Raw genomic sequence first — 24,957 nt, 5'->3', positions numbered from 1 at the left:
TATATATATATATATATGCATACATACATACATACACATATATATATATATATATATATATACACACATACATACACATATATATATATATATACACACACATACATACACACACATATATATATATATATACATGCATACATACACATATATATACATACACATATATATACATACACATACATACATATATACATACATACATATATATACATACACATACATACATACAACATAAATATATATATATATATATATATATATACACACATACATACACACATATATATATATATGTGTGTATGTATGTATGTATATATATATACATATACACACACATACATAGACATATATAAATACATATATATACACATACATACATACTGTACATATATATATATATATTATACACACACACACACACACACACACACACACACACACACACACACACACACACACACACACACACACACACACACACACACACACACACACACACACACACACACACACACACATATACATACATACATATATATATAATCAGTTCCATTCAAAATGGTTGGAAGCGTAGGTGGGTGGGATGGCATATGAAAGAAAAGAAGTGTGCGTGGAGTACTGGAAATAGTTGGCTGCGTCAAAGGGGAGGGAGGGGATCTTCACACAGAGTCGTACTCTTTGAGGTTAAGCTTCAGGAAGGGGTCTTTGATGGCAGCAAATGGTAAATGGTCTGCATTTGTATAACGCTTAACCAGTCAATGAAGACAGATCAAAGTGCAGGATTCCTCACACTAAATTGTACTCTTTGAGGTTGAGCTGCAAGATGGTGTCTTTGACGGCGGCAAAGACGAATCGGATGTTCTCGGTGTCGGTGGCGCAGGTGAAGTGAGAGTAGATGATCTTGTCGCTGTCCGGGTTCAAGTCCACAAACATCTTCAGGATGAATTCCCGAGCAGACTGCGCGTCCCGCTGAGGACCTGACCCCAAAAACAACGCAAAAGAGCACAAAAAAGGAAACTCAACAAGCTTTCTCACATGCAATTACTTCATTATAGTCTTTTAACAAAGTAGTGTAGATATACATCGCTCCTTTTTTTCTCATTCTTGCTGCAGGAACTTCTCCCCCTGCACTCCATGTGCAGACCAAAGAGACAAAAACAAATTTGATTCTGAACCAAATATACCGTATTTTCCGCACTATAAGGCGCACCTAAAAGCCTTTATTATTTTCAAAAGCTGACCATGCGCCTTATAATACAGTGCGCCTTATTTATGGAACAAAATTAATTCGCAAAGTCTTGCAACTAACTTGCAGCCGCCGACTCGATTTTCCCCCGAACGCCAAGTAGTCCGCGGTGTATGCTGGGATTTATTTACCGGTGTTTCATTGGCTAACCAATGTGTCAATCATCATTTGAATGGATCACTATTGGCTAAAGTTATTCGGAGGTCAAGGGGAGGATTCTTTTTATCATTTACAGGCTGGCATTGGCTTGAACGGCAAAACAAAGCCTGCAATTGGCCAAAAAAGACGTGTCAATCATCAGTTGAATCGATCACTATTGGCTAAAGTTATTCGGAGGTCAAGGGGCGGATCCTTTTTAGCATTGGCTTAAACGGCAAAACAAAGCCTGCAATTGGCCAAGCATTTTTTTACTATTTTGTATTTGTAAATATTTTATTCTCCTGGATTTACTAAACTCACGGATATAGGAGGACCACGGCTGCACATTATTATGAACACGACTTCGGTGAGCTACTCTGGCTAATATCTTTCTGTGATAAGCGGTGCAGATAATGGATGGAATGGAGTGTCTATTTTTAAATTAAACTGAATTCCAAATGTTTATTGTCATATGTACAGTAAAGTTGCGAGCGAAAAAGAAAATAGAAACTAAGGAATGGTTGGCATTTCTTGAATCCCAAGACTTTAACCTTCCGAATGATGGAACGATGCATTTGAGTGACATCGTACGGACACCGCATCCGCACGTGTTCTCGACACGTATTTGCGTCTTTGCAAGCTTTGGGAATATTAAGGGGGTAATCAGTTTGACTGAACTATCTGACAGTTTTGTCGACGTTCCCATTGTAGCGCCTTATAATCCGGTGCGTCTTATGTATGTCAAATGTAGGACCAAAAACTATTTTTTCGGGGTGCGCCCTATAACCCGGTGCGCCTTATAGTGCGGAAAATACGGTAACTTAAAGCAATTTTCTCTACATACATAAACAAGCATACCTGGCAGAAAACTAACCATTGGCAACCAAATTGAGAGTTTTCTTTTTGTCAATCACGTCTTATTCTGCGTGCAATAATACCCAATGGGCCTGCAAGGGAGGGGCACCTTCTTGGGTAGAGTAAGGTCACGTCAGCTATAAAAGATGGATGCACACACCCCTCAGTCTCTTTTGCTGTCAGGCGAGGGATGCCTTAGCCCCCAACCTTGGGCCATCCCTCAGAGTCCAGGGGCCAATGGTTCGAGATTTTTAGATCGCCCGCTGGCCCCCAAATGTTTCTTACCGCTGGTTAAGACGTGATCCATTAGCCCGGCCTCCTTCTTCAAGGTAACTTGTCCGTAAAATAAACAACATACTGTCGTTTTTTTGGGTAGATCTTACGCTTAGTACGCCTCGTTAAGGTAAATTCTTCAAATGATGCCGGTTTTATCGAATCCTGTGTTTCATTAAGTCATTACAACGTTGCGATCGCTTTTCATACATCCATTGCCAGGGTTGGGTAGGGTTACTTTAACTGGATTACTTTCAATGACTTTTGGATGACTCCAATACCAAATATGCTAATAAAAGACAAAAGAAACTAAATAGGAATAAAATTATGACTCACAACATGTGGTAAGCTTTCTCTCCTGGCTTTGATCTTTTTGATCTCCGGCAAAACGAACATCAAATGCGACAGAAACAAAATGAAAATCAGTCCAAACAGCTTGCCAACATCATTTTTGCCGTTCCGTGTATTCCGTTAGTCCCCAAGCCTGCACAAAATTTAGTCATTTGATTCCTATTTAGTTTCTTTTGTCTTTTATTAGCACATTTGGTATAGGAGTAATCCAAAAGTCATTGAAAGTAATCAAGTTAAAGTAACCCTACCCAACCCTGTCCATTGCAAGCGCTAAGCTACAGCCACCATAGTTACGATCTCAGTGTATCACAAGAGGAGTTAATAGGGCGTCCTTAAACAATGACAGTATATACTTTCCGTATCCATCTGATGTTTCAGGGTTTCCATTAATTTGTTACTTACCCAGTAATGTTTGCAAGTGCTCTAGAGTCAATTTAAGTTTCATTTTCTATTTTGTCAAATCCACACCTTTTCCCTATAAGAGATGGGTGAGGCATTTTTCAATGCCTTTTTTGTGTGAAAGCTCTCCTGATCAACCAACCCAGAGGATCTATCTATCTATCCATCTACCTTGGCCATATCCCTCAAGAGGGGTGACCGACAGCAAGACAAACACATACAATAACAAAGGAAATAAAAAGGGAAAAAATAGCAAACAACACACACACATTTTTTTGGGACCATGCCCAACCCAAATGCCTAAACACCCAAACAAGTTAGGCACGTTGGCACCTAAGTTGGTCATGCTTCACGACATGAGACTACAGTTCTCACTCGACGCTTAAGATAGATAGATAGATAGATAGATAGATGGATGGATACTTTCTTCATCCCCATAGGGAAATTCATACTTCCAGCAGTATCCTTGTGTTGAAAATAAAACAATAATAAAGTAAAAGGAATATAATACATAAACACCCAATGTAACATGTTGATATAGAGTATTTAAATAGTGCTACATAAAATACACACTGTAATAAAAATTTGGTAATATGCAATGAGGGGGTGTGGTTTAATGCGGGCTTTTACTCCCCCAGATGGAGTTAAAGAGCCTCATGACATGAGGAAGAAATTATCTCAGCAGTCTGTCTGCTTAAGTAGATCTCCTTACCGTCAAACTCGGGGAAGTAGTCCACCAAATGCGAGTAGGAGATCTTCTCCTCTAGAAGATCCTTCTTGTTGAGGAAGAGGATGACTGAAGAGTTCTGGAACCAAGGGTAGGTCACGATGGTCCGGAACAGCGCTTTGCTCTCCTCCATGCGGTTCTGAGCGCCACAAAAGACAGGGTTCACGGGGGCCCCTTTCAATTTAGGGAGGGATCCCAGCTTTCGGGTACCTCGTTATCGGACTCCACCAGGACTTGGTCGTACTCGCTGAGGGCCACCAGGAACATGATGGAGGTGACGTTCTCGAAGCAGTGGATCCACTTCCTCCTCTCCGAGCGTTGCCCGCCTACGTCCACCATCCTGCGAGGGGCGCAAACGCGGAACTGGGACACGCGATCGGAAATCAACCACATTTAGGCTATATTCCAGACCATGACACGCATAATGCCATACTGCACCAGGGATGTCTCCAAGCTTTTTAATGCCTCAAGCTACTTTTTGTTACAATTAGTGCAAAGGGCAGCCACCTTTATATGCATTTCGAAAATAGCAACTCAGCTAAATGGCTTGCTAAATAGCGGAATAGGGTAACTTGAAAGGTAAACGGGTAAAAAACTAAAAGGGATCTAAATTGCTAGCTAAAAGAGTAAAAAGCCAACTAAATAGCCGGATTAAAAGATAAAAACTAGAAATGAGGCCAAGATTTTGCTTGATAATGAGCAAAAAATGTAAATATATAGCCAGATAGCATGCCAAAAATGAAAAAGCAATCTGGATAGCTTGTTAAATATCTGAAAATACAGTGGAACCTCGGTTTTCGAACGCCTCTCAGTTCGGACAAATCGGTGTTTGACCAAAAATTTCGAGAAATTCTTGGTACGCTAGGGTGCGATGCTGAGCGGCGTACGGGTGTTTCAGCCCCTAATTATGCCTCGGAAGAAGGTCGGTGCAAGCGGGACAGGTGAAAAAAGACAAGTTGTTCGTCCAACTATTGCCTTTAAGAAAGACATAATAGCTAAATATGAAAGAGGTGTACGAATTTCCGATCTTGCTAGTGAATACAGCGTGGCTAAATCTACTATCGATACGATAGTAAATAATAAGGAGGCTGTGAAATCGAGTGATGCGGCTAAGGAAGTTAGCGCTATAAGCAAGCAACTGCCACAAGTTTTGGAAGAGGTTGAAAAACTTTTGAGGATTTTTCTCTCCCCACCGTCCACCACAAAGGTAAGAAATCCTATTCATAATCCTTTTTTTATTTTTACACGTTCATGTTAGCGTAATCTTTCTTGCGGAAGATTACGCTAACGCGAACGTCCGATTAGCCTGGGTTAGCTTCATGTTTACGTTCATGTTAAACATTCAGGGTGTTGGAACGGATTAAAACGATTTTCCGCACTATAAGGCGCACCTAAAAGTCTTAATTTTTTTCAAAAGCTCACCATGCGCCTTATAATACAGTGCGCCTTATATATGGCTCAATATTAAATCGCAAGGTCTCGCAACTTACGCAACAGCCGCCGACTCGATTTTCCCCCGAACGTGGAGTAGTCCGCGGTGTATGCTGGGATTTATATACCGGCGTTTCATTGGCTAACCAATGTGTTAATCATCAATTGAATCGATCGCTATTGGCTAAAGTTATTCGGAGCCTCGGATAGGCTAGAGGGCCGAAACAAACCCTGCAATTGGCCGAAAAAGATGTGTCAATCATTCGTTAAATCGATCGCTATTGGCTGAAGTTATTCAGAGCCTCGGATTGGCTAGAAGGCCGAAACAAACACTGCAATTGGCCGAAAAAGATGTGTCAATCATCCGTTAAATCGATCGCTATTGGCTGAAGTTATTCGGAGCCTCGGAAAGGCATAGAGGGCCAGAACAAACCCTGCAATTGGCCGAAAAAGATGACTGAATAGCAAGCTTGCTAAACTACGCCATAAAGAAACATGTTTCATTAGTCTGTATTTGCTAATAATTTACTCTCCTGGATTTACTACACTCACGGTTGTAAGAAGACCATGATTGCGTATCATTATTGAACGTGAGAACTTAAGTGAGCTATGCGGCTTTATATTTTCCTGGTATCTTGTTTTAGAACGATCTTGATGTTGCTGTGATGAGTTGAGTGAATTCAACTCAATTCCAAGTGTTTATTGTCATATGCACAGTAAAGTTGCGAGCGAAAAAGAAAATAGAAACTAAGGAATGGTTGGCATTTCTTGAATCCCAAGACTTGAACCTTCCGAATGATATTTGAAACGATGCATTTGAGTGACATCGTACGGACACCGCATCGGCACGTTTCTACGACACGTATTTGCTTCTTTGCAAGCTTTGGGAATGTTAAGGGGGTAATCAGTTGGACTGAATCATATGACTGTTTTGTCGACGTTCCCATTGTAGCGCCTTAAATCCGGTGCGCCTTTTCTATGGAAGATATAGGACCAAAAACTATTTTTTGGGGGTGCGCCCTATAACCCGGTGCGCCCTATAGTGCGGAAAATACGGTACTTTTAATGGTTTTCGAACAGGGTTCTGGAACGGATTATGGTCGAGAACCGAGGTTCCACTGTATAGGAAGCTAGCTACAAAACTAAAAAAGCTGGATAGCAAGCTAGAAAAACAACACATTTTTGCTCATTTGCCTTTTAAATGAGCATGAGTTTGTGTTATTTTGAGTAAAATTCATCAATAAAAACAGGAATTTGTTGAATTTAACATTTGTTGAATACATGAATCGATTCTCATTCTGTTCTCTTTATGAATTGCGTAAAAATAATGATGAATATTTAAATAGATGTACCCTCCATGAAGCCCATCAACTGGAATGTATTCATTTGAATTTCTATAATTACAATTTATCATGTTGTCACCAATGTTCCCTGTAATTTTCCAGGGGTCTGAGCATTCACACAAAGTCGGTGAGCAACGCTTGAAACAACACTGAGCAACGGCAATCCCAAGTGTGGCAACTAAATCATGATCAAACATGTCCAAAATTTGACATCAAGTTACATTTTGCTGAATTTCCGGCAATGCAAAAATTGTTTTCACTTTTGAATGAATTGACTCATCTATTATTGCAAAGGTTGTACGGCCTACAAACGTCGTTTGTTCTTACAATTCTTTCACAAGATTTCCATTTTTTTTTCCTGGTATCTTTTGTCGCATAATACTAATATTTTTGGGGGCTTATTGAGTCGGTTGCACGATACACAACTGTATTCAATCACATTTTTAGTGGAAGTACAATGTTGGCAATAAGATTGATTTGGTATCATTGGAAATGATTTGAATGCAACACAAACCTTTTCTTCCTTTTCCCTGTTTTTTTCTCCTTTTTTTTAATTCCTTTAAAAAATCTCATTGTGTTTATTTTTTCCTAGCTGTTACTTTTTTCTTTTTGTTCTCTATTTACTTTTTTTCATTTTTTTCTGTTTTTTTTAACTGAATTTTTCCTTCTTTTTTCTCTTCCTTTTGTTTCTTTTCTTCTCAGCTTTTCACTACTTTTTCATTTTGGTATTTTTTTCTTTTTTGTTCTATTCCCCCTTCCTTTAAGTCATTTTGTGCAAAATTGTACATAATATTTGGTCATATAGGGATGAAAGAAACAAAAACAACCTGAAGAGCCGTTTGGGACCCGAAAGAGCCAGTTCCTTTAAGTGAGCCGAGCCGAAGAAGCCGGCTCTCGAAAAACTCTACCGACTTTACTCAACTTCGTTCTACTTCGACCTTGACTTCCAAATACCGCATTTAGAACACAACCTTCATGCACTGTAACTTTGACTTAATTCGCTTCTAAATTAGCAATTTGGAGCCCTGATTTTTGTGAGCTGGCTAGTTTTTCTTGTGCGCGGAAAAGCTCTGGGTAGTGCGCAATTACGCACACACGCAGCTTAGAGGGAACATTGGTTGTCACTATGTTATTATGATGTTAGTTCTAGGTTAATAATTAAAAATAGGGTTCAATAGACTCAGTCAAGCTAATTTCAGGACAGTTCTGCAGGCACCTCGAATGTCCTTAGGGGGCGCCACCTTGGAGACCCCTGATCTGGAGGGTTTTTTTTAACAGTCCTCTTCTGTAAAAACGTTGAAAATCCATTGAAGTCTTCTCTCCTTATTTAAGGTCGACTAAACTTTAAACAGTCCGCTGTCATCAAGCGCGTTTGACAAGCTCTTTTGCCGAGGGTGTCAGGTTTTCAATGTAAATCTCTTGAATTTCTGTCTCAAGGTAATTAGCTTGTTTTTATATTACTAAATATAAAAACAATGTTTTCTCATACACACACACACATAAAGTTTCAACAATGAGTGTAATTATATCTCTTGTACGTTTATCAATATTGTATTCTTTTATTTTGAAGTCATGTTCTTGTGTGTACTGATTTCTCTGACGCAAAATAAACCACTCCCTCTCTCTGTTTGGACCTCATCCAGGACGGACGTAAGTTCTTTTCTGCCATCATCATGTAGAATTAAACTATATACACGTATTTTATCTGTGCAAATATAGCCATTAAATAGTCTTAATAATGTCGATCTCTGACAGAGGGGCGGAGCCTCACTAGAGGGGCAGGGCCCCAACGGCCCCTGGCACGGAACCTTCGCGGCACGCCGAGATCCGAGGCCGTCCGGGGCCGTCGGGGGCCCCGCGGGAGCCCCGCCGCGGGCCGCAAATAGCCCGGCGACCTGGTTTTCTTACGGCGGCCAGAAAGGAAACGAGGCGATGAGGAGCTGACCCATTTCCACGGACGGATCGGGCGCACCAAATGTAGGACTTTGCTTTATACTATTGTTCTAAAAGGAACCTCAGGGGACCTTATATTAAGACCTAAAAATGGAGATAATGGTGTCAGTGGACACTTGGGCTCCTACGACAAAAAAAGAGTCTTTGTACACCTTTTTCAAGGCCAAATTCAAGCACTTTTCAAGCCCTTTCCAGGCCACTTTGTCCATTTTTCCAGTACCTTCAGAAGGAATCAATCTAACGCCGATCAAAAGAGCGTTTCTGTTGTTGTTGACTTTCAAAATAAAGTGGTTACCTTGCAGCTTGCATATACTTGCTATAAATGCTATAAACTGACATGAATTCTGACATTCTTCATCAACAATTGGCTACGTCACACTTGTTTTCAAACCTGAAAAGGCTCTAGAGCACAGGTGTCAAACAGGGGGCCCGCGGGCCAAATCAGGCCCGCTAAGGGATTGAATCTGGCCCGCGAGACAACACTCAGAGAAGCGCAAGAGAAAAACAAGCAGCAGGTTGAAATATGTCAACTTGATGTTGCCAAAGAAAGGTGCCTTGAACAAAGACACTGTACTTGTATTTATTTCTCTCTCTCTCTTTCTCTCTCTCTCTCTTTTCCACCCCTTTTCTCCCACTCTGTTGCTGTCTCTTTCACTCTCTGTGTCTCTTTTTCGCTTCCTTTGTTGCTCTTTTTATCTTTCTCTCTCTCTGTTTTTTTAACCTCTTTTGCTCTAACTTCCTTTTTTCATTTTCTCTCTTTTCTCCTTCTCTCTTCCTACCCTTCGCGCTTTCTTTTCTGTTTTCTCTCCTTCTGTCTTTCTATTTGTCTTTGGATTTCTTTCTTCCGCTCCCTCTTTCCCCCTCTCTCATGACTTCTCTTTTTATCTCTTTTGTTTCTCAAGGTCTCTCCCTTTTTTTCTTTTTTTGTCCCGCCCTCTCTCCTTTTCCTCTTATTTCTTTGTCTCTCTTTTTCTTTCTCTTGAATCTACGAGTCCGACCCCCGACAGAATGTTTGTTCTGTCGTGTGGCCCCCCGAGTTAAAATGACTTTGACACCCCTGCTCTAGAGGGTGTTGGGTAATAATAGAGTTCATTATAGACGACAAAAAAAGAAGAAGTACTGTATGTATGAAAAGCCAAATTTGGACTCATTTGAATATCAATTGCTTCGAAGCAGAGTGCATTCAAGCTTAAAAACTACTGATCTTTTGCTTTATGTATTTATCATTTTCATTTATATTTATTGTGGGTTTTTCAGTCCAAACTGGTGAAAAATAGAATCGTTTTTTTGTGCATTTGATCATTTATTTATCACACTCAATATTTTACCGTAAATTCCGAACTATAAGCCGCTACTTTTTTCCCCAAACGTTCAACCCTGCGGCTTATTCAGTGATGCGGCCAATTTACTTTTTCTAACAGCCGCCAGCGGCGCTGGAGTTCAAGGCACATGACGCAGCTTACAAGCTAAACGCAATCGAGCAATCCGATAAAGAAGGAAACAGAGCTACTGCACGCAAACTTTACCTTGCGAGCGTGTTGCTAGTAGCGTTTTGCTACCCTTCACAGGCACGGTTTGGGATGGAAGTTATAATATTATTATTAAAGCTTTGAAAACTCTCTCGGTGTTCCGTCTTTCTTTGTAAATATGTGTAACCATGTATAATATGTATTTGCAACTGACCAATTAAAAAGAAGGGGCGTAACAGACGCGGGGGATGACAGGAAGTGGAGACCGGTAAAGGTGAGTGTTTGTGGACACGGCAGACAATAGTGGATATATTTTTTTCCCACCCTTACCTTTGAAAATATACACTTTTTTTCCTTGGATTACTTTTAACGGGACCCGGACTCTGCAGGTCTGCATCAAATGTTAAGTACCGGTATCATTTTCCGTTATTTAGCCAACTGTGGTTGTTGAACTGAATACTTTATGTTCAGTTAAAATCGCAGGACTCAAAGTAGGGTTTGGGTTGATTTTGTGATTGTATCACATGGTTCAATATGGGCGTATGCGGCTTATATACAGGTGCGGCTAGTGTAAGTACAAAAGCGGTTATCCTCTTAAAATGTGGTGGGTGCGACTTATAATCAGGTGCGCTCTATAGTCCGGAATTTACGATAATTTTTATTGTATTGTTTGGCAATTTTAGGGATTTTGTGTTGTTGTTCGACTCTAAATCTGTTAAGTGATTAAATAGCTCAAATGGTTTTGTATTTGACATTTTTTTTGTTGACCTTAGAATATTTGAGTTTATTTCGTGTTTTTAGTTTCATTATTATTGATAATATATCATTTGCGAGCCGAAAAAGCCAGCTCTTCTCAGTGAGCCGAGCCGAAAGAGCTGGTTTTCTAAATAGAGCTGTCCTTTTGGGTGTGACGCTTCAAATGACAACACCATAACGACAAGTCACAAGGACAGGTGTGTCGACGTCATTTTCACGCACATTTGAAAAATGTTTATTCATTAGTTGCGTGATCTATAGAGTCCGGCTGCCAAGAAACATGGCAATGCCAAAAGTTTCACGCTTCACAAAAGCATGTTCCTGACCTTGAAGAGACAACAATAAATTCAAGTGTTTTCAAGGATTTCAAGCTCCCGTATGAACCCTGGGTGGCAAAGGTAAGCCTCAATTTAGCCGTTTTTGGCGTACCTGAAGATGACGTTTTCCAAGTCGAAGGGGTACTCGATGATACCGGTGGTGGGGACTCGAACCCTTAGCACGTCCTGCTGGGTCGGAACATAATCGCCGGCCGTCACGCGATCTAAATCGCTCAGGTAACTGAAAACACAAAAGAACAATTTAATACACTTTTTGGCCTCTTTTGAGTCTCCGTAGTTTTTCTTCTTCTTTGTGTTTTGCAGCACTCCTTTTCTAGGGTACGACACAATACAGCGACATCTAGTGGTGAAATAATCCAGACTTTAAAAAAAGAAAGGTAGGTACTATTTAGTGGAATCGGAGAGCTGGTACTCCCGTCGACGATCGTAGGCCTCCTGGATTCCCGGATCGGACCATAAACTTTTGACGGCCGCGACGTAGTTCGGACCGAAGCCGTCCACTTTCTCGATGTCCACTTCTTTCACTAGCGAAGCGTTAGCCTGAAAACAAGGATTTTTGCTGTTTTAGAGGACTACACTGACACAAGTGCTTTTCCCCCCAACCCTTTTCAACCACCGATTTTGCCAGCACAATGAAAGACACACTATTTGTTTACAAGACCTTTTTCTTAAAGTGCACACAAGAGCACGCACACCGGGGCAGTCTGGCCTTTACCCCTTTAGACCATGGGGACAAAGAAGGCCGAGATCCAGTGAGGAAGCCCGGCGCACCCAACTAAGAGGCCAGTTGATCAGCCGAGAAGTCCGCAAGATCAGTCTCCAATAGGGGAGAAAGATCCTAATTACTCCATGGTCATGCTTACCCGGTTTTGCGGGAATTTGAAGGGTATGTCGAGGTGTTCGGTGGCCCGGATCATGTTCTGCATGGAGGTGAAGATGTTCTGGTAGACCAGTCGGATGAAGCCTCGCTTGTCCTCGTCCGTGTATCCCGCCCCGTGAATGATGCGCATCTGTTTGATGAACGTGCTCTTGCCGCTTTCTCCCGTACCTGAACGCAACACAATCATTAAAACGTAAACTAGGACATTTTTTTTGTTATGACACATTCGGCTTCAAAACTCTTTAGCCAGGAGTGACCGATTCAAATGTTGATGGACACATTGGTTAGCCAATGACATTCCCAAAGTAATTTTACGCATTTTTAAGAGGCAAATTTAAATCAGAGACAAAAATAAACGTGCTTAAATATAACCCGGGATCCATTTTGATGTCCGATTATCACACAGTGTCACAAGCCAGAAACGGAGACAGGACCCAATAGCGTTCGTTTTACTCAGTTTTATTGAGAAAGAGAGCATTGCTTGCTTCCATGATCGTCGGTCACGGGTAGCTGATGGCAGGAACGCGGATGTGGCACTTCCGTGTCGAGCGAGGGTAGTCTTGAGAGCGGGAAAACAGGTTGATGATTGACAGAGGAGCAAAGGCAGTAATGAGTCCAGAAAAGAGGTCGGCAACAGGTATCAGGCAGGAAACAGGGCAAAACAGGTCGGTGGCCGGGACGGAGGAGCAAGGCAGAAACGGGTCCAGAAACAGGTCGGCAACAGGTGTCAGTCAGGAAAAAACAGGGCAGGTTAATGTCGGATAGTACAAAGCTTGCCTAGCTGAAAGCATAGGTTCGCAGAACGGTCTGACGGTTTCATTTCGGAAGCCGGGAGTTTAAAAAGAGACATTGAGCCAATCAGCGACCAGGGCTGTTGGCGCAAAAGGAACGGGCACAGGTGCCTCGCATCAGTAATCATGACACGCAGTTGATATATATATTTACAACTCTTTCACAATGTCTAATGTAAAATACACGGTTGCCAAGGTTTCAGGACCGTGAAGTGGACGTCTCCAAATGGCCATTTTTGGGAACACCAAGACATACCCTTAGAAAAATGCGTTAAATACTAATGTTGAGTTTTTCAGATTACCGTATTTTCCGCACTATAAGGCGCACCGGGTTATAGGGCGCACCTCCAAAAAATGGTTTTTGGTCCTATATTTTCCATACACAAGGCGCACCGGATTATAAGGCGCTACAATGGGAAGGTCGACAAAACAGTCAGATAGTTCAGTCCAACTTATTACCCCCTTAACATTCCGAAAGCTTGCAAAGAAGGAAATAATAATAATAAGTTCAAATGCAGTTCAGTCCCTGCGGCTTGAGCAACAATGCGGCCAATTTTTCTAACGGCCGCCAGGGTGCGCCAGAGCAATAAAGGAAAGAGTGAGACAGTCGGATTTTGAATTTGTTTGCTACGCAAGAGAAAAAGTCGGAATGCCTTTGGGGTTCAAAAACAGCGGAAATCCGCGGATCCGCGGAAAATTCTGATCCCTGACAATTGCAGGCTTTGTTTCGCCCCTTATGCCTGTGCGAGCCTGTAAATGATTAAAAAGGATCCGCCCCCTTTACCTCCGAATAACTTTAGCCAATAGTGACTGATTCAAATGATGATTGACACATCGGTTAGGAAATGAAACGCCGCTATATAAATCCCAGCATACACCGCGGACGACTTCGCCTTCGGGGGAAAATCGAGTCGGCGGCTGCTTGCCTTAGTTGCAAGACTTTGCGACTTAATATTGATCCATATATAAGGCGCACTGTAATTTAAGGCGCATGGTCAGCTTTTGAAAAAAATAAAGGCTTTTAGGTGCGCCTTATAGTGCGGAAAATACGGTACTTGAAGTAATGATTTCAGTTTGGGACAAAACGTTGAGAGGGCAACCTTTCAAAAGAAACCTTAAGGGTCCATATTCTCCAAAGGGTTTAAGAAGAGCATTCAAATGACTTTGGGTATGCCTCAGATTGGGATTTGAGACTAATTTGACAGGAAGGTTGAAGGGGTTTTAAGTCACTGAAAGAAAGTAAGAGGAAGAGAGACATTTGAGGCCAGAGTAGCTGACACGCCAGCCAAGCGAGTGGCTAAGTGGGACCTCCTGTTTGCCATATATGAGCAAAATCTATGTTTGCCAGCGCTCGGGAAGATCGCACGCTAAATTTGCTAACTTTTTAGCCGCAGGCCAATCAGAATCATTCGTGGCAATCGTCGCACCGATCAGATGGTTGGGTTGAAAACATGCACGTGAAACATACGGTCCGCGGGCCAGATCAGGGCCGTTGGAATATTTCATCTAGACCACAGTAAATTTCGGAGTGTGTGAAAAAACAATTCTTAGGTAAGTTGTATCGTGAATTTGGATTTTAATCAATAAAAAGTATCAATTAAATCAAACAAGAGTGCGACTTTTCATAGACGTCAAACTTTTGAACAGTGGTGTATTCATTACTGTATATATCAAATATATCTATCTATCTATCTATCTATCTACCTTGGTCATATCCCTCAAGAGGGGTGACTGACAGCAAGAAAAACACATACACAATAAACAAAGAATAGAAAAAGGAAAAAGGTAGCAAAAAACACAAACAAACAAATTTTGGGGACCATGGCCAACCCAAATACCCAAACACCCAAACAAATTAGGCACCTCAGCACCCAAGTTGGTCACGCTATGGTCCTTCCAGATGAAACGGGACACAAGAAAGTCACTTGGGTCAGGGTGACACAACATGCTTTTCTGTTCAACAGCAGGGCCCGACAGCTTTCGCTGGTTTACCCCTGCCGCATCATACAGCCCATCCCTTAGAACGTGCCCAAACATCCCACTATCCTTTCACAACACCTCTCCACTCATTCCTATCACCAATAAGAGCTCTCGCTTCCACTAGATTGAGACCTCTTTCCTGGAGTGCTTCCTGATGGTCTCCTTCCATTGACTTCTGCTCTGTAGATCCTCTTCAACATTCGCTCCTCATCCATCCTTCTCCATGTGTCCAAACCGACCGAGTACTCTCTTATCCACACGCTTGCTCACTTCCACTACTACTCCAGTTCTGTCTCTCACAATTTCATTTCTCAATCTAGCCAAAGTATATAAAGGATATAAAAGCCTGACAGGTCCTATGTGGCCCATGAGCCGTGGCTTGCACACGCCTGATTTAGCAAGTAAAGTCATCTGAAAATCTCGATCTAGCCCAAAGCAGGGAGTCTCCATTTTTTTGTTATGTTTTGACCAAGTAGAGTAAAAAAAGGATCAGGCAGTGGAGAATGACCTGATATGGTGAGCGGCCCCCTGCACCTTCTTCTGCACGCTTCTTTTCATTTCAGAGAGAAAAAAAAAGAATTAAATTGGAATAAGCGGCCTCTGCTTCTTCCCAGAGCTCTAAAGTTCTTCTGTCTTAACGTTCCCAAAAAGTCCAAGAGCGTGTCTTAAGCGTCCGTCCACCTTGTCCCCAAAAATACATTATACAGGGTTCTTACACCTCTTTCATGGCCAAATACAAGCCCTTTCCAAAGCCAATTTTGCCATTACCTTCAAAAGAAGGTTTATTTGGTATTAACTTTGATGACTGAAATCAACTCGCTATGTTAGATAGATAGATGTCTGGATGGATAGATGTCTAGATGGATAGATAGATGGATGGATAGATGTCTAGATAGATAGATAAATGTCTAGATAGATAGATGTCTAGACAGATAGATGTCTAGATAGATAGATGTCTAGACAGATAGATGTCTAGATAGATGGATGTCTAGATGTCTAGATAGATAGATAGATAGATAGATAGATAGATAGATAGATAGATAGATGTCTAGATAAATAGATGGATAGATGTCTAGATAGATAAATGTCTAGATAGATGTCTAGATAGATAAATGTCTAGATAGATGTCTAGATAGATAAATGTCTAGATAGATAAATGTCTAGATAGATGGATAGATAGATAAATGTCTAGATAGATGGATAGATAGATAAATGTCTAGATAGATGGATAGATAGATAAATGTCTAGATAGATGGATAGATAGATAAATGTCTAGATAGATGGATAGATAGATAAATGTCTAGATAGATGTCTAGATAGATGTCTAGATAGATAGATGTCTAGATAGATAGATAGATAGATAGATAGATAGATAGATAGAGGTCATTGCATTGCAGTGACATCTAATGGTCATGTATTACACAGGAAAACAACGGGTGTTCGTCTAACACCTGAAGAGTACGTTTTAAAACTATATGTTCTTTTCTACAGAGTGTTAACTGTACACAGAACATAGAGTTCATTTTACTCTAAGAGTTATGACACCACACTGCACGAAGGGGTGTCAATCAAAAGTCACACCCTTGGTGTTGTTCAAATTAATCACAGAGGAATCGAGAATTAAGAGATAAGTAGTGTCATGTAAACCATAGTGAGCACTATTTTCTTCATTTAATAACTCCAGTCTTTTGAAAATGTACAAGTGCGGATACTGGAAAGGTATTCGACTCCTATTCATGAGCGTAACCAGACAGTTTTTGAGGGTGCTCGAACCCCCCCAAAATGATAGCATTTTTTAAACTCTCTTTTCCTTAATAAAGGACAGGATAGGCTCAAATATAATTAAAAAAAAACTAGCCAGCACAGTGTAATGCAGGGGAGGGCAACTATTTGGAGGTCCCGGGAGGCCGCAAAGGGTTTAAAAATGTGGTCAAGGGGCCCATCCTGGTGACCTAGCCGATATCTCTCATTTAGGAACACAGTAAATATACATACACATTTTTCTTTTTGGAATAGATGAGTTTCATCAAATTGGTTTTTAGTTTTTCAGTATAACTCTTATATTTCCCTAGTATTTTTGTAGTATTTCTATCAGATATTTGGAGTATTATTGAAGTTCATTTCTGTGCAATTTCTGTAGTAGTATTTTTGTGGTATTTCCGTAGCGGAATTTTTGTAGTATTATAGCGTTAATATTTTGTAGTATTACTGTAAATCTATTTTTCTGGCCGTTCTGTCGTTTTTGTAATATGCCTAATATTTATGTATTAGTATTTTTGTATTACTGTCATGTATTTCTAAAGTATTTGCAGGGTAATAGTTTTGCAATATTTCTAGAATATTTTTGTATCATTTCCATAGTAATTCTGTAGTATTTCTTTAGTATTTTGGAATCAGACTGTAGTTGTATTTTTGTAGTATTTCGTAGCAAAATTTTTGTATTATACATGTTAATATTTTGTAGTATTACTGTAAATCTATTTTTGTAGCCGTTCTGTCATTTTTGTAATATGCCTGTCATAATATTTATGTAGTAGTATTTTTGTATTGCTGTAGTGTATTTCTATAGTATTTCCATAGTAATAGTTTTGCAATATTTCTAGAATATTTTTCTATTATTTCCATAGTATTTCTGTAGTATTTCTTGAGCATTTTGGAATCATACTGTAGTCGTATTTTTGTAGTATTTCCATAGCGGAATTTTTGTAGTATTATAGCGTTAATATTTTGTAGTATTACTGTAAATCTATTTTTGTAGCCGTTTTTGTAATATGCCTGTCATTATATTTATGTAGAAGTATTTTTGTATTACTGTAGTGTATTTCTGAAGTATTTCCATAGTAATAGTTTTGCAATATTTCTAGAATATTTTTGTATTACTTCTGTAGTATTTTTTTTAGCATTTTGGAATCCTATTGAAGTTGTATTTTTGTAGTATTTCTTGGGCAAGATTTTTGTAGTAGTGTTTTTTTGCTCTAGTATTACTACTGTAGAGTTTCTATAGATTGTTCCCTTTCTGAATGAAAGCAAAATATTATATTAGGGCCCTATTTAAGCAATGAATTTAATATTAGGTTTTGTACACACAATGGAAAAAAGTTGGCACTCAAACTCATTTTTTTATGAGTAGTAGCTTTTTTCTATGATATATATTATCAATAAATATTGAGCGTTTTGGTTTGGTGGGACAGATGAAAAGGCCTGACTGGCCGCGGGCCGCTGTTTGGCTAGCCCCATAGCTCTCAATCTAAAATTGTCCGTGCTGTGATTGTTATTAATTCCAAACTTCATATGTGAGAGCAACAGTGTCAAATCCATTGGATTTCACCAACACCTCAGGTTGTTTGCGTTCCTTTTTGTCAATTGTTGGAAGAACACTGGACTCATACCTGTCAAGCTGTACGTTTCTGCCGTACAAAGTACGTTAATCATGCATTTTAACACGCGTACGACGTACAAGAAAATCTGTACGAAAAAACGCAAAATGGTCAATGATGGGTACCATCTGCTAAACACCGACGGTCACCAAACGGCAAATCAATCAAGTCAAACGAGTTCGCCGCGGAAGCCTCTATCTCAGTATTGTTTTTTTCGTTGCAAACGAAGCGAGCGGTTTTATTTGCGCATGCCGTCTGGGGATTTCCCATCATGCATCATTCAACATCGGATTTCATGTGGTATTGTGTAGTGAAAGGAAGTCCGTCTCTTTTTAGAGAACCTGCTTTTTCGGCTCAACTCATGAAGGAGAGCCGGCTCTCAAACGGCTCGCTTGCTTTGATGCATTACATTACGAATAATGATGTTATATAAAGAAGTTAAGAAAAAAAGGAAGTATAAAAGGAGAAAATGAAAAAAAGACAGGTTTGTGGTGATCCCTTTAATCAGTATATTACCAATTCAATGCAGAAAATGAATTAATAATTTGAAGAAGAAAATGTATTATTCTACTTAATTCTATTTGCAGTTATTTTTTTGTACTACAGTGAACGTTCAAACTACTTCATTTTTGAACTTTTGTTCATAATAAACCTCATTCGTGTCGAGCAACTCAGTATCTCACAACAAAATGTTATTAACAATATATATGATTTAAGGAAACACATGTACAATATAACATGTTAAACTACATAAATAAACACGTTTGAAAAAAAATATAGCGTAAGATTCTTTTGTATTTTGTAAGGTATGCATTGGATTTCACCAACACCTCAGGTTGTTTGCGTTCCTTTTTGTCAATTGTCGGAAGAACACTATATTCAACAGTGTGGAGACTTACCGAGAAGCAGCAGCTTGAGTTCCCGCCTGGAGTCGCGCTTGTCCCGGCGAAGTTGCTTGTCGATCTCGGCGTTGATCCGTTTGGACTCCTTCGCCTCCTCGCTCAGGCAGCAAGCCATCATCGACTCCAGAGTCATCGCCACTTCTCCACCGAACCGGCGTCGACTTCCTTGACTCGGCTGGGTTCTGACACCGGTACCGACGGGAATCAACCCCGACGAGTGGCCAACTTGTCCGGTAGCTCCTCCGTTAACGGCGTCAAGACGAGAAAGAAGCGGGCGCCCGTCGCGAATGTTTCCCCGGGAAAAATCGACAGCGGCGTGTCCGTCCGACACCTAGAGCTAGCAGGCTAACGTCGAACCGAAGGGGCGCTCTTCTCAAGCCGGCGACGGCTCTCTTTCCTCGGGAGGCGGAGAGTCAAGACGGCCCGCAGTGATTCGGACGGGTTCCGGCTTCTGGCGAGAGCGGCAGCGGTGAGGTCCGCCAATTGCCTCCATCCGACCACCCACTCGCCGCCCGCTCGCTTTCTTTCTTTCCTGCCGAGACGCGAACCGAGACGAAGCGGACTAGAGGGTGGACTGACAGCGGCAGCCTGGTCCGAATGGACCCCGGGTGGGCGGAACCGACTTGCGCGCGCACGCACGCAGTGGAGAAAGGTGCATGCTATATAGTCAAAAGTATACCACTCTGTTTCAAAGAGAGTAATCATGGGCCCCCCAAATATTAAAGTCTCTATTTTCCTTCATAATGAATGAATGAATTAAAACTTTATTTCGAACATTAAAATAAAAACAGAACAAAAACAATAATGTTACAGCACGGCGGCGCAGTGGTTAGCGCTTGTGCGGCACAGTTCATGTCATGGGAACCTGTCGTGGGTTCAAATCCAGCTCCAGACTTCCTGTGCGGAGTTTGTATGTTCTCCCCGTGCTTGCGTGGGTTTCCTCCGGGCACTCCGGTTTCCTCCCATGTTCCAAAAACATGCATTTCAGGTGAATTGGCCGGTCCAAATTGTCCCTAGGTGTGAATGAGCGAATGAGTTGTCTGTCCCTGTGTGCCCTGCGATTGGCTGGCAACCAGTTCAAGGTGTCCCCTGCCCACTGCCTGGAGATGGCTGGGATGGGCTCCACGACCCTAATGAGGATAAGCGGTACGGCTGATGAGATGAGATGAGAACTTGTTCGAAAAGTAGTAAGAAGCAAATTCTTATATTCCCTACCCCTTCATCTTCCCTATGAAATACACCAATGATAATAAGAACAATAGTAAGAATATTAATCATAACTATAGCAATAACAACAAGAAAAGTTAACCATCTTTTAAACGCAGTATTCCCAATCTCTCGTATCACTCATACCTCATTTTCTTTATCTCTGTATTCCGCCAGCAATGTCTTTTTGTATTTAAATTTGAACGAGTGAATAGTTGGACATTGTTTGATCTCGTCCTGTAAATTGTTTCAAAGTTTGACTCCGCACACAGACACACGCATACTTTTCCTGGTGGTTCTCACCTTTGGGCTTATAAATTCACGACAATTTCCCTCTTTCCGAATGAATCATTTTTGGATGTTATCCGGCACTATGTTTTTGTTGACCTTAAATAGCAGTTGTGCAGTGAAAATTTTATCTAAATTATCCAATTTTAATAATTTGGACTGCAGGAATAAAATATGAGTATGATCTCGATAGAGTATGGTTCTATAAGGTTCTGTATGGTTCTAATTGCACGTTTTGGGAGGATAAAAAGGGGCTGTAGTGAACTTTTGTAATGATTGCCCCAGGTTCTGCACAATATGTTAAGTATGGCAGAACTAGAGAACAATATAATAGATACAATGCATTATAGTTTAAAATGAATTTGGCTTTATTAATTACTGAAATGCTTTTAGATACTTTAGGTTGTATGTGTCTCATAACAAACAAGATAGGCTTATATATGATGAAAAATTATCTATCTATCTATCTATCTATCTATCAACCGTGGTCATATCCCTCTGGAGGGGTGACCGACAGCAAGACAAAAACATACACAAAAACAAAGAAAATTTTAAAGACGGGAAAAAGTAGCACAAAACTCTGTTATCCTAGTCCCACTCTCTCCGGTAAAGGCTTCTGTTGTTGCTGTTTAAAAGTGCAGCATATTTTTCTCTCGTGCTTCTCTGGGTGTTGTCACACGGGCCAGATTAGAATTTTTTTTCTTGCCCGCGGACCACATTTTTGACACAGGTGAATTCAAGCCTCCTCCCTCCGTACATCAATGAATGAGTGACTTTTGTTTGTACCACTAGGAGGCGCTAAATAACACCCACTGAAGAGCCAGCTCGTAGAGCCGTCAAGTTCGCAAACGACACATCACTGAGCCATGTGGCAAGATGGCCGACAAAGAGAAAGGCCGGTCCGCGGCGCCTCACTCGTCCGCCGCTTCGTCCGAGTCCAAAACCTCCCCGGACTCCAAAACCTCCCCGGAGTGCCAAGGCTCCGTTCCCGCTAGCGACTGCGACTTTCTCGTGCAAGCCGGCGTCGGGGAGCTGCTTCGCGGCGCCCTCCTGAAGATTGCCGAGGTGAGGCCGAACGACCCCGTCGGTTTCTTGGCCGAGCATTTCGGTGGCCTCGTCGCGGCAACGGAGCCCGCGGAGGAGCGCGGTCGTGGGGCCGCCTCGCGACGCCCCTCGGAGCCGCGTCCGAGCGACGCCCCCCCGGTTCAAGCGGCCGACACTCGGCACAAACTCAAGAGGGCGCTGTGGCACCTGCGCCTGGCGCATCACTCGCAAAGGTAACGGCCCGAATCGCACCTTTTTATGGGTGTAACCATCCATCCATCCATTATCTGCACCGCTTATCCTCAGTAGGGTCGCGGGGGTGCTGGAGCCCATCCCAGCTATCTTGGGGCAGTGGGCAGGGGACACCCTCAACTGGTTGCAGGGGACACAGAGACAGACAACTCACTCGCCCATTCACACTTAGGGACAATTTGGATCGGTAAATTAACCTAATATGCATGTTTTTGGAATGTGGGAGGAGTGCCCAAAAAGAAGCCCACGCAAGCACGGGGCGAACATGCAAACTCCACACAGGAAGGTTTGATCCCATGACCTCAGAACTGTGCCACACAATCCCTACCGTGCTGCCCCAAATATATACACTTTCTACCTCTCTCTCTCTGTGTCTCTCTCTTTTTATACCCCTCTAGTTATTTTTCTCTGTATCTCGCTCTCTTGCTCTCTCGCTTTCCATCTCTCTCTGTCTGTCTATCTCTCTCTGTCTCTCTCTCTCTCTGTCTCACAATGGCAGGAAATGCTTAGTTTGAGCAAGGGAAATGTGGAAAAAAAAATGTATACGGATTTTTAATTTTAAAAAATTAGCGATGGGCGTGTTATACATGAATAAATGTAGTGTATGTACTATAAAGGTCCTAAAACAGACCCTAGAGGGACTCCACAACTCATGCTGATAGCTGTCTTTCAATGATTCCGGTGATCCTTTAACATCAGCGCCCGTGCAGCCTACTATCCATTGACGGACGTCGGGTTGCCTGTCAGGCAACTCGTACACTTCGACCATGCGGCAGTTTTGCATCCAGGGCGGCTAGTGATTACCCAGTAGATTTTAAATTACTGTAATTGTCATTATGACTAACGTTATTACTGGGCCAGGCCGCGAAAAAAAGGGTCAGACATTGAACTGGTCCGTGAAACACTAAAGCAGGGGTGTCAAACTAATTTTAACTCTGGGGCCACACGGTAGAACAAACATTCTCTCGGGGGCCGGACTAGTAGATTAGAGAGAAAGAAAAAAAGAAAGAAATGAGAGAAAGAGATGGAGAGAAAACTCGAGAGGGTGGGACAAAGAAAGAGAGAAAGGGAGAAAGAGAGAGAGAGAGAGAAAGCATGAGAAACAAAAGAGATAAAAAGAGAAATAGCGAGAGAGGGGGAAAGAAAGAGTGAAAAAGAATGAAATCCAAAGAGAAATAGAAAGAGAGAAAGCGAAAAAGAGAAAAAGGAGGAGTAGAGAAAGAGAGAAAGGGGATGTAGAAAGCAAGAGAGAAAGAGAGAAAAGGAAAAAAGGAGAGCAAAAGAAGGTAAAAAGAGAAAGAGACAAAGAGGAACAAAGAAAGAGAAAAGAGAAAAGAGAAAAGAGAGAGAAAGGACATCATTTGTGAGAGGCACCTGGTTTTGGCAACATCAAGTGTATATATTTCAACCCGCAGCTCCTTTTTCTCTCGCGCTTCTCTGAGTGGTCTCGCGGGCCGGATTCAATCCCTTAGCGGGCCCGAACTGGCCCACGGGCCGCCTGTTTGACACCCCTGCACTAAAGGTTGTGGACCACTAATTTATAAACAATAAAGTTTCTAACACAGAGCCTTGAGGAACTCCACAGCGGATGCTCATAGCTGTCTTTCATCGTTTCAGGTGTGCTTTCAACAACAATGTCTGCGAAGCCTACGATTTATTATCGGACGCGGGCGGCCTTTCGGGCGACTCCTACACTTCGGCCCTGCGGCTCTTTTGCCAGGAAGGCGGCGTCTCGGCCGAGGCGGCGACCCCGCTCCTGCGCCGCCTGAGCTGCCAGCGACACGAGGCGGTGCCGCACAACCTGTTCCGGAACACCGTGCTGACCTGCGCCCTTTTCTGCGACTACGTGCGGCAAACGCGGCGACTCTACGCCGGCTTGTGTCCGGGGGCCGTGCGGGGGCCGGCGCCCTCGGCGTGCCGGGCCGCGTTGGCGGCGTTGGCCGAATCGCTGGAGATGCGGCGGGAGGGGGATCCCCCCGACGTACGGGCGCTTCGACGTCTGCAGGCTAACGCTAGGATGTCGCCGGCGCGGCTGGCGAGCGACATGGGGAAAGCGCAATGCCAGGGGGGCTACATGGACGCTAACGAATTTGAAAAGGCCGCCGCGCAACTCTTTATTGAGCGCGTTAAAGCTGTCTCCTAAAAACATTCTGGACAACTCTCCGACATGTTGATATTGATTTCTGTTTTGAATACTGGACAAATGTAAAGATTTTTTTGACTACATTTACCCGTGAGCAAAAAGTGGGTGATAAAGTTTTCCTTTGAGATTTAAGTGTGTATGTAAATATGTCTATGTATCTTATCTATTTTTTATTTTTTTTCCCCCCTATATTTATATATCTTTATATATCTCTATCTCCCTGTTTAGTTTCTTTTGTCTTTTATTAGCATATTTGGTATTGGAGTCATCCAAAAGTAATTGAAAGTAATCCAGTTAAAGTAACCCTACCCAACCCTGAATATATATATAATCTCTTCATTTATTTCTGTATCTATGGCTATCTCTATATATTTTCATCTCTATAATTATCTCTCACTCTATATATCTATGTGATTCAAGATTCTCTGTCATTAACAGTACATATCAATGGAATTTTAACTCGCTCTCTCTCTTATATAAAATCATCTATATTTTAAAAGTCAAGTCATATTTATTTGTTTGGCCCTTAATCACAAAGAGTCAAAGGGCTGCACAGACCACAGGTTATTGCAAACCACAGACTTATGACACCATCCCCTGATCTAAAACCTACATGAGGGCAAATAATACACAGATACTGTCAAAATGAAATCAAGGTCAATCATAAGCTAGAGAATAGAAGTGCGTTTTAAGCCTAAATTTAAATGTTTCTACTGAGGTTGCAGATCGCATCTTAGGGGGAAGAGAATGGAGAAGGCTCTGGAACCAGCTGATTTCTTCTTGGAATTTAGGATCACCAGAAGACCAGTGTT

The 24,957-nt window shown here is 41.8% G+C and overlaps 2 protein-coding genes across 2 annotated transcripts; one reads left to right on the top strand and one right to left on the bottom strand.

Moving 5' to 3' along the window:
* Positions 1 to 457: 457 nt before the first annotated feature.
* Positions 458 to 19,834, bottom strand: LOC148352263 (guanine nucleotide-binding protein subunit alpha-11-like). Its single transcript, XM_088355036.1, has 7 exons — positions 19,210 to 19,834; positions 12,146 to 12,330; positions 11,668 to 11,822; positions 11,374 to 11,502; positions 4,203 to 4,332; positions 3,978 to 4,131; positions 458 to 980 (listed from the first exon to the last, which is right to left on the bottom strand). The coding sequence occupies exons 1-7, from the start codon at positions 19,343 to 19,345 to the stop codon at positions 790 to 792; spliced, it is 1,080 nt and encodes a 359-aa protein (XP_088211162.1). The 5' UTR covers positions 19,346 to 19,834; the 3' UTR covers positions 458 to 789.
* On the top strand, positions 19,382 to 24,211 carry tpgs1 (tubulin polyglutamylase complex subunit 1). Its single transcript, XM_088355037.1, has 3 exons — positions 19,382 to 19,864; positions 21,499 to 21,983; positions 23,620 to 24,211. The coding sequence occupies exons 2-3, from the start codon at positions 21,583 to 21,585 to the stop codon at positions 24,143 to 24,145; spliced, it is 927 nt and encodes a 308-aa protein (XP_088211163.1). The 5' UTR covers positions 19,382 to 19,864; positions 21,499 to 21,582; the 3' UTR covers positions 24,146 to 24,211.
* Positions 24,212 to 24,957: the final 746 nt, after the last annotated feature.

The sequence above is a fragment of the Urocampus carinirostris genome, chromosome 15 (genome assembly GCF_059441175.1).
Source record: "Urocampus carinirostris isolate Australia breed hairy pipefish chromosome 15, RoL_Ucar_1.0, whole genome shotgun sequence".
NCBI classification, from domain to species: Eukaryota; Metazoa; Chordata; class Actinopteri; order Syngnathiformes; family Syngnathidae; genus Urocampus; species Urocampus carinirostris.
The sequence above is the reverse complement of the archived record's forward strand: the minus strand, read 5'-3'. Positions and strand labels throughout refer to the sequence as shown.